This window comes from Tachysurus fulvidraco, chromosome 21 (assembly GCF_022655615.1).
Source record: "Tachysurus fulvidraco isolate hzauxx_2018 chromosome 21, HZAU_PFXX_2.0, whole genome shotgun sequence".
NCBI lineage: Eukaryota > Metazoa > Chordata > Actinopteri > Siluriformes > Bagridae > Tachysurus > Tachysurus fulvidraco.
The window spans coordinates 22,445,651-22,456,516 of record NC_062538.1 but is presented as its reverse complement, the minus strand read 5'-3'; the positions used below and the strand labels follow the sequence as shown (position 1 = coordinate 22,456,516).

General features: G+C 42.6%; 1 protein-coding gene across 5 annotated transcripts in view; it reads left to right on the top strand.

Moving 5' to 3' along the window:
* Nucleotides 1-2,036: 2,036 nt before the first annotated feature.
* Nucleotides 2,037-10,866, top strand: part of sh3pxd2b (SH3 and PX domains 2B) — a 21,011-nt gene continuing 12,181 nt past the window's right edge. For 2 of the 5 annotated variants that reach the window (XM_027158901.2, XM_027158900.2), the window contains exons 1-3: nt 2,038-2,410; nt 4,455-4,535; nt 9,234-9,309. In XM_027158901.2, coding sequence (XP_027014702.2) covers nt 2,339-2,410; nt 4,455-4,535; nt 9,234-9,309 — 229 coding nt within the window. In that variant the 5' untranslated portion in view covers nt 2,038-2,338. Of the gene's footprint in view, nt 2,411-4,454; nt 4,536-9,233; nt 9,310-10,866 lie in introns of all 5 variants that reach the window. The other 3 variants (XM_047805325.1, XM_027158903.2, XM_027158902.2) reach the window with 3 other exon arrangements.

Genomic DNA, 10,866 nt, shown 5'->3' with positions numbered 1-10,866 from the left:
AACCTACAAAATTCCACCATAGCATCAGTTATGTTTCAATTTTGTTTTATTCTCGTGTGTGTGTGTGTGTGTGTGTGTGTGTGTGTGTGTGTGTGTGTGTGTGTGTGTGTGTGTGTGTGTGTGTTTGCGTGTGTGTGTGTATGTGTGTTTGTGTGTGTGTGTGTGTGTTTGTGTGTCTGTCTGTGTGTGTGCGTGTGTGTGTGTGTGTGTGTGTGTGAGGACCTCACAGAAATGTAGATTGTTGATTCTGTTCATGTTCTTGATCTTGTGTGAGCTTTAGAACCTTCTGTGGTCCAGAAGACAGTGAGCAGAGAGAATCTGTTACTATCCATATAACTGCTGCTGATGTCCTTCTACAGAGAAACATCTGCATTCGATCAGTCGAGCTTCATTTTAAGTGGATTTAAAAAGAATTTAATCAAGAATTTCCTCTCATTTTGTTTAAATTATAACATTTATTTGTTTTAATTTCCAGCAAGCCCATGGTATTATAAGGATAGTAATGTTAAATAAACGCACTGGTGTTTATTATTGTCTAAGATTCACACAATTAATGTTTAGATTGGATAAAATCTGGTAAAGAAATGAAATGTGAGTGTAAATATAATATTATAAAACATAAACTGTCTAAAAATGAAATTCCTTTCCACAGCAGTGAGGAGGCTGTAACACAGCACACTGTCTGTAGTATATGTGATGAACGTCAACGCTGGTTTATTTAATGTACTGAATGCTATAAAGTTTTATTTCCAATACTGCACATAAATTAAGGGAAACGCCTCCGATTGGTTAACGATAAGGACCTAACAACCAATCAGAGTTAAGCTCTGTCCTATTGTGTCACAGGGAATTTGATGAAGCCAGGATCGAGGAGCTAAAATACATAATGTTCATTTTCTTTTTTATTTTCATACATTGAGTTAATATGAGATTCATTTTATTTTAAATACTTTGTGTTTAGAGGAACAGCTCTGATCTGACTGGAGTTGTTTTGGGTGGCAGTCTAAAGGTTTATAAAATTCATCTGCTTGGTTTTAGATGCTTCATCTTGGGAAATCTACACCCTTCATATTAGATTATGTCAAGCCTAGACTTTTCCACTTGTTGGGAAACTCCCTTAAACACACACACACACACACACACACACACACACACACACACACACATACACAAACACACTCAAACACACACAGACACACAAAACACACACACACACACACACACACACAAACACACAGACACACACACACACATACACACACACACACACACACACACACACACACACACACACATGAGCTGTCGGGCGTGTTTGGGTGTTTCAGGCTGTATGATGAATCAGTATTTTGAGGGTTTCTGGCCCATTGTGTAGTTTAGAAGTGAAGTCATTTCTCTTGTTCCTGAAGAACAAGAGAACAAACACATAAACACCATTTTAACCAGGACGAAGAGGTCGAGCACCAGCATTGCAGACAGTGACAGAGAGCCGCAGAACCGTCACCATGACAACATGTCTGGATGGTAGATAAGGCGATGAAAAAACTGATGGAGATGCTGTATAAAGATATAGTGTTTAATATCAGTATCAGTACAAAAAAATCATTCAAACTTTCATTTTTTGATGAGTGAATGTGATAAACTAAAACTTAGAGCAAGACACACCCCGGGGGGTGGGGCATGTATGTGTGGGTGGGGCATAGATGTTGTGGGTGGGGCATGTGTGTTGTCGGTCGGACATGTGTGTGGGTGGGGCATATGTGTGTGGGTGGGCCATGTATGTTGTGGGTGAGACATATATGTGTGGGTGGGGCATATATGTGTGGGTGGGGCATATATGTGTGGGTGGGGCATATATGTTGTAGAGAGCATTTAATTGGACAAACACTAACACAAGATAAGTCATCAAATATAAAAAATAAGTTTTTACCTTTTCTTATGCTACATTCAACACGACGTTACAACACACACACACACACACACACACACACACACACACACACACACACACCCCCCCACACACACACACATACATACATAACCCGAAAAGTAGCTATGGTTTGTCTAATTTATCCCTATATCTGACCTACAAAATCAAGTGGACAACAATGCGCATGACGTCATCACTGCGCGCGTGCTGTGTTTTTAATTAAGGAGAAAAACAGCGCGTGGCCCCTTTAAGGCGAAGCAGCGGCTCTGAGGTAAAAGCTGGAAGTTCGGGAGAAAAAACTGCGTTAGACCGACGTGGACACTGACACACACACACACACACACACACACACACGCACACACACGCACACACACACGCACACTGTGGGCTTTTTCCCGTCCCGACGCTAACATGCCGCGCCGCTCAGTGCAGGACGTCACAGTGCAGGACGTCCAAAAGAGAAGAAATCCCAGCAAACATTATGTAAGTGTGTGTAAGTGTGTGTGTGCTGTTTTCTCTGTGTTTTCTCTGTGTTTTCTCTGTGTATGGTGTGTTTGTGAGCTGTAAAGTGAACAAAGAGCAGTGAGCAGATCCCTCACACGGATCACATTACACACCTTTACTGTGGGACGCGTTCACTGGCGCCCTGAGTCTCAGTCTCATGTGTTTAACAGTCTGTACACTTTATTTATTCACTTGTCATGTGTCCTGACATTCGGGTGTTATAACTGTGTTATAACTGTAAGTGTTTACTGTAATACTGTTTAGTTTAGAATCCTACTGAGAAGTTACTGACGATTTCTCTTTATTACAGTAAATCAGCACTTAAGGGGTTAAAACAGTCTTATTATTATTATTATTATTATTATTATTATTATAGTCACACACCGATGAGGGTTTAATAATTTGCCAAAAAAAACACTAGTCTTAGGGTAAAAAACATGATGATGATGATGATGAAGGTCTCACTGCTCACATGCTAATGCTAACATGTTAATAAACTCCACAGTTTAACACTAAACACATTCGTACCTTTTTACAGCACTGAATAAACTCGAACTAAGAATGAAGCATGTGTTTAATATAAAGTCCTGTTTACTGAACTCAGCTTTTACTCTGTTAAACCACTGGAACAGTTTTAAAGCCTTAACTTCATGTCTGTCTGTCTGTCTGTCTGTCTGTCCCTCCGTCTGTCTGTCTGTCTGTCCCTCCGTCTGTCTGTCTGTCTGTCTGTCTGTCCCTCCGTCTGTCTGTCTGTCCCTCCGTCTGTCTGTCTGTCTGTCCCTCTGTCTGTCTGTCTGTCTGTCTGTCCCTCCGTCTGTCTGTCTGTCTGTCCCTCCGTCTGTCTGTCTGTCCCTCCATCTGTCTGTCTGTCCCTCCGTCTGTCTGTATATTGTTCATTGTCTATTAGTCTCTCTCTCTGTCTGTCTCTCTCTCTGTCTCTCTCTCTCTTTTCTTCTTTCTCTGGTTGTATCTGTCTCTCTGTCGCAATCTGTTCATATCCTTCTTTCATCTAATCTCTCTCTCCCACATGTTTCATCCCTATCTCCAAAAAAGAAAACACACACACACACACACACAAACACACACTGTCAGTTTGCAGAGAATGTAAAGTTCTCATCATAGTACACACACAGAACCGGATGTTCATCACCACAGCAGCCTACAAACATCTCAGAAATGTGAGTCTCTCTCACACACACACACACACACACACACACACACACACACACACACACACACACACACACACACACTGGACGTCATGCTTTAAACATCTTAAGAACTGGGTTCACCTCCTACAGTTTCAGGAACACTTTATTTTCTGTCTGCTGCTGTTTATCTATCTGTCCGTCTGTCCTTCTGTCTCTGCATTTCTCTAGCTGTCTCTGTCCGGCTCTATTCGTTTATATGTATATTTATATGCATTCGTCTATCTTTCTGTCTCTGTCTTTTTCTCGTGTTTATATATTTATCTGTCTTTTCCTATTTGTCTTTCTGTTCATCTGGTTCGGTTCGTCTGTCTGTCTCTCTCTGTGTGTCTGTCTTTTATGTGTGAGACGGTGTAAAGTCACGCGTTTGGGTTGTGATTAAAAACAGACACAAAACTAGAACAAAATTTTCAGTAAAGTTTCAGATTTCAAACAAACCCAACATTCTCACATCGTATGAAATAAAGGTCCTGTGAGAAACGAGGAGAAACGAGGAGTCACTGATAACATCCTGTAGATGATTATGTTCCTCCAGAACATCCCCGAGTGCTTTATTCCTCTCGCACCACAGCAGTTTACCAACTAGTACAGTTTTTATTTATTAAACAGACACACGACTTTTATCCTTGGTGAAATTCTTTCGTTCCTGCTTCCAAATATCGGAATGAACTCATGAAAGAAGTGAATGAACGCATGAGCCATTGGATAAACGGAGAGAAAACGAATGAAGCAAGGAACGAACGGACGGTTTGGTGACCGAACGGACGAACGAGTGACTCGTATTTTCAGCTGTGAACCTGTGTGTTTTTCTGTAGGTTTACATCATCAAGGTGTCGTGGTCCGATGGCAGCACTGAGCTCATCTTCAGGCGCTACAGCAAGTTCTTCGATCTGCAGGTGATTATTAACTCGTCTGTCCACAGTCAGTTTCCCACAATTCCTTTTGTGCTTCTGGTGTCGGATCGGTTTAATGTGAATGTTTTACAGACGTGGTTTTCATTATTAACTCTTTAAATCATCTCACATGAGAAGAGGTTTTTTTCCAAACATTGTAGAACATTTTATACGAGCTGAAAAGTCATCGGCGCACCGACTAGACCCAGGTCTCCGTTAGCAACAGTCGAGTACCGCCGTGATTATTACAGACGTCGTCTTTACGACCTTCAGGAATCACGTTATACCGAGTATTTATTTGTAATTGTTATGTTGCAGGATTCAATATAAACTAAATGTTAATTAGGAAAGTTCTGATTATGAATTGTGTTGCACGATTAAACAGGTTTCCAAACAAAACAGAAATTTTTAAATAAAAATAATAAACATAAAATGTTGGAGGCTTTTGTTTAATGTCCAGAAAAGATCACTGGAAATAAAAAATGCAGGTAAAAGTGGCCTAAATCTGATTTTTTTTTGTTTGGGTGGGGTCACGTGACCAGGTCAGACTTCTTCAGGAGTAATGTGAACACTCAAATCAGACCCAGATCGGATTTTTTTTTTTACAAATCCGATTCAGACCACTTCCATATGTGGTCCTGAATCAGACCCAGATCGGATTTTTTCCTGATGTGGCCATAGTGCGAACAGCCGAGGCGGATTTGATGCGACTTCTACGTCGATCTACATCGACATTCGTCATCATTATGCGCCGGCGAGGACGCACACGAACGTGACCACGCCTACGAAACGGATCAAATAATCAAAAGTCACCCTCGACATCCGAAAACCCCGCGTCTCTGTGCTGCCGTTACACACACAATTAGAAAGAAAAGTGAAAACGCTTACTTCCTCCGTAACATCGCCAACTTTAGCACGGCGGCGTGCTGCGTGTGATGTCATCGTTATCGTGCGTTTGCGCACGCGGGTCAGTTCGAAACAGCAAACGGTTCACACTGGTATCTGATAGGCCACATTTGTAAAGGTGATGTGAACAGCCAAACAAAAAAATCACGTCTGAGCAAAATATCTGAATTGAGCATTAAGACTTGCGGTGTGAACGTGGCCTTGGAGAGAACGATGTGACGACGTTTATCACACTTATAAACTCTACACACACACTACAGGTTTGGTTATGTTCAGGTGAGCTGTAGTTATAGAGCCTTTACACAACACGACCTTATACACACGTGTACCATGACGCCGTCGGTGGTTTGTAGCCTGTAGACAGTCTGAGCGTCTAGAAATGGAAAAATTCCATTATCCAAGAGCTGAATGTCATCTTTGGACTGAACCATTAAGGATATGATGGGGGGAGGTGTCTCCTGATGTGGATTTGCATAAACTCCGCCCACCGCCTGCGCTCTCTAAAGGTCACTCTGTCGCTGCGGTCACACAGTGACATTATTTACTGCAGATCGACTCCCCGACTCGACACTACATCGTTTCCGAACACAAACACAATAACAGAGATGATGTAAGAGTGCGAGCAGCTCGCAGCGTCCACCAATCACATCTTCTCCTGGGGTCATCTTTATGTCCCACCAGGAAAACATCTCTCACGTCACGTTTGGGGAACGTGGACTCCACACAAATGCTTATTTCAGATGGTGGACATTTTCTAGGGCACATGGAAAACCCATCTCTCTCTCGCGCACACACACACACACACAGTCTCTCTCTCTCACACACACACACACACACAGTCTCTCTCTCTCACACACACACACACACACAGTCTCTCTCTCACACACACACACACACACACACACACACACACACACACACACACACACACACAGTCTCTCTCTCATTCAGACACACACACACAGTCTCTCTCTCATTCACACACACACAGTCTCTCTCTCATTCACACACACACACATACACACACAGTCTCTCTCTCGTTCACACACTCGCACACACACAGTCTCTTTCTCATTCACACATACATACACACACACACACACAGTTGTTCTCTCTCACAGACACAGAGTCTCTCTCTCATTCACTCACACACACACACACACACACACACACACACACACACACAGTCTCTCTCTCATATACACACACAGTCTCTCTCTCATTCATACACACACACACGGTCTTTCTCTCTCTCACACACACACACACACACACACACACACACACACACACACACTTCCTGATGTGTATGATGTGTAATAAATGTTCACATGGAAATGCTCAGAGTTCAGATCAGACAATTTCATCTGATTTCATTTAGTTTTTAATAAACACCAGATTAGACCAGACACATGAGAAAAGTGTTGTCATGGTAATAACACCAAGTTTACTTTGGGAGTGTAAAAAAAAAGTGTAGAATCCTGGAACGGTTTGTTTTTAGTTATTCGCTTGTTGGACTCTTGGCTTGAGACCTACGTAGTTCAGTAATGACTCATTTTTTTATTACATTCTTTAATGATTTTTTTTATGGCAGAAGTTTTGGAATTTAATTCTGAATAAAATAATAATAATAAAAAAAAGCATAAATTATAATGAACGTCACTTTCATGTCTTTTTGTTTCTAGTAAAAAAATCTTTTTGCCATTTTTTTAATGGATTATTATTTTCATCCTTCAGCTAATAATTATTAAAGGTTTATTGGTTTAATTTTTGATGTTTTTATTATTTCAGAAAGTCTGATAAAGAAATAAAAGCGATATGAAAGTAAGATGTTTAACATTTTTGAAAGGAGTCTCCAGTGTCAGGCTCCAGCTCGGGTTTGTTTGTGCTCTCGTATCCGAGCTCCGTCTGGACTCGTGTCCACGTTGCTGAACCCTGCAGAGGGAAACATGTGTGAACGTGTTGTAGAGGAGTTTCCTGTCTCGCTGCTACGTGCTGATTCAGCACCATGTGACCCAAAGGGCCGAGCTGAGGACGTTTAAAAGAGAAATCGTAGCAGACATTGGAGACACGATCTGAGCAAAAATCTCCCTGAAGACCTTCTGGTGCTCAGGTCCAAAGCCATAAAGCAGAGAGAAGGAGGAGGGTGGGTGGGGGTTGGCGGAGTGGGGTAGGTGTTTCAGAGGAGAGGTCATGACCCCGTCATTTATCATCTCCAGGGAGAGCACAAGGAGAACATCATGAAGACATTTCTGTGTCGTCTCTGGTTTGAGTTGCTCCTCAGTACTGGTCATGAAAGCATCTGTAGATGTTCTGTTAGAGGAACAGAACTTCAGTCACTCTGAAGAAAAGCACCTGGTGAAGGACTAAATAAACAGAACTGGAATAAATTTGGATTCAGCAGAAAGCTGGTGAAGGTGTGAACCGAAATCTGCAGAATATGGTGCTTTTACAGCTGTAATCAAATCCAGATGTGCTGAGGTTTTTCCTGCATGATGCAAAATGATGATGCAGCATTTCCTGTTTAGCGCCATGACACGGCGGCTCGTGGAGGATCACGAGGATGAGTTCACACTGCTTTACTGAAAACACTTACTGTTGAAAGCATGCAAAGTGTGTGTGTGAGTGAGAGTGTGTGTGTGAGTGAGAGTGTGTGTGTGAGTGAGAGTGTGTGTGTGTGTGTGAGAGAGAGAGTGAGAGAGAGAGAGAGTCTGTGTGAGTGTGCGAGTGTGTGTGTGCGAGAGAGCGAGCGAGTGTGTGTGTGTGTGTGTGTGTGTGTGTGTGTGTGTGTGAGAGAGAGAGTCTCTGTGAGTGTGCGAGTGTGTGTGTGTGAGAGAGAGTCTCTGTGTGAGTGTGCGAGTGTGTGTGTGTGTGTGTGTGTGTGTGAGAGAGAGAGAGTCTCTGTGTGAGTGTGTCTGTGTGTGAGAGAGTCTCTGTGTGAGTGTGCGAGTGTGTATGTGTATGTGTGTGTGTGTGTGAGAGAGAGTCTCTGTGTGAGTGAGCGAGTGTGTGTGTGTGAGAGAGAGAGTCTCTTTGTGAGTGTGTGTGTGTGTGAGAGAGTCTCTGTGTGAGTCTCTGTGTGAGTCTCTGTGTGAGTGTGCGAGTGTGTGTGTGTGTGTGTGTGTGTGTGTGAGAGAGAGAGAGAGTCTCTGTGTGAGTGTGTCTGTGTGTGAGAGAGTCTCTGTGTGAGTGTGCGAGTGTGTATGTGTATGTGTGTGTGTGTGTGAGAGAGAGTCTCTGTGTGAGTGAGCGAGTGTGTGTGTGAGAGAGAGAGAGAGAGAGTCTCTTTGTGAGTGTGTGTGTGTGTGAGAGAGTCTCTGTGTGAGTCTCTGTGTGAGTCTCTGTGTGAGTGAGCGAGTGTGCGAGCGAGTGTGTGTGTGTTCTAGTCCACTTAGTGACTCGGGGCATGAGGTTTTTGGGAGGTCACCAGCATCAGCATGTTGCTCCACTGTAACATCTCTAATGTTCTGTTCTCTTTCATCTCTTCAGTTCATTAAGATTTTTATCCTGACTTTAGTCTCCTTTAGAAGTCATGTCTTAAAATGTTGTCGATTCTTACTTAGAATTTAATTTAAGTTAGTTATTAGACTTAGATATCGATTCTGTGCTGAAAGTTTGTTAAAATCCCAGATGGTCTAGTAGGAACAATAAGGAGCCTTGAAGCTGGAGCTCTGAGGAGAACCAGAGAGCTCTGAGGAGAACCAGAGAGCTCTGAGGTTTCACAGAGTCACTACAGCACCAAGAGATGGATGGAGTTTAATCCTGTAGAACTTAAACTCTAATATCTGTTTTTAGATGGAGCTTCTGGATAAGTTCCCTGTGGAAGGAGGACAGAAGGATCCCAAGCGCAGGATCATCCCCTTTCTGCCAGGTACAGATACTTTATCGGCCTCGTTTCTCACATCGGTGTGTGTAAACATGAGGACCTTCTGTCTAATAAAATGAATGTGTTTATAAAAATGATTTACAGACCGGGGTGTGTGTGTGTGTGTGTGTGTGTGTGTGTGTGTGTGTGTGTGTGTGTGTGTGTGTGTGTGTGTGTGTGTGTGTGTGTGTGTGTGTGTGTGTGTGTGTGTGTGTGTGTGTCCACTTCCTCGTTCCATTTCCTTACACCATGTTTTTGTGTCTATATTTATCATATGAAGTAAGACCTTGTGTCACTTCCTTTCTGCATTATAACAACTCATCATAACTTAACCCTTCTGTTCTCCACCCGGAAAAGTTTACATCATTTATAGGAATCGGGATTATTATTATTATTATTAATATTATTAATATTATTATTATAGAAGTGTTAATACTGAATATCTCACTGACTATCAGACTACATCTACAGCACAACACACTGAGAAGGGGGGATGGACATCTGGAAGTGGTTTGAGGAGCACACACACACACACACACACACACACAGGGTCACTGCTCTTGGCTGTGTTTGTCTATCAGACTTGTATAGAAACGGATCTCCTACAGTCTACAAGCACGCGCACACACACACACACACACACACACACACACACACACACACACACACACACACACCACCCCAACATGTTGATTCATTTTTTATGAAAAATGAGCTGCCACACATTACAACTTTATAGTCGTGTGCTTGTAATACGTTATTGTTGCTCTAATAACAGCTCGTTCACAGTGTATAACTACAACATATTATAATGTATGTGTTACATAGTGAAGGGGTCTCCAGTGTGTGTGTGTGTGTGCATGAAGGAGTCTCCAGTGTGTGTGTGTGTGTGTGTGTGTGTGTATGATGTGTATGAAGGAGTCCCCAGTGTGTGTGTGTGTGTGTGTGTGTATATGATGTGTATGAAGGAGTCCCCAGTGTGTGTGTGTGTGTGTGTGTGTGTGTGTGTGTGTGTGTGTGTATGAAGGAGTCCTGTAAAGTTCTCCACATCTTCGAGTTTACACTTCTGTGTGTTTCTCAGGAACACGCTGAGATTTATCTCTTATTAACAGAGAATAAAGAGAGAGAATAAAGAGAGAGGATAAAGAGAGAGAATAAAGAGAGACTGCAGAGGGGATGAGTGTTTATAACGAACAGGAAATAACGTTAACTGTGACTATAAACAGATAAAAGTTTGAGTCGTTCTTTAATTAATAAAAGATCGTACTGTTAGTTTCTGTGGTGTGTGGAGTAAAAACTCCAGTTAGAGGAACACATTCAGGTGATAACAGGAACTCTAATTCACCTCACACACAGACCCACACACACACACAAACACACACACAGACCCACACACAGACCCACACACAGACCCACACACACACACACACACAGACACACACAGACACACACACAGATCCACACACACACACAGACCCACACACACAGACACACACACAGGGCCCCCCACCCCACACACACACACACAGTGTTTATTGCTATAAAAGGGGAGTCCAGCTCCAG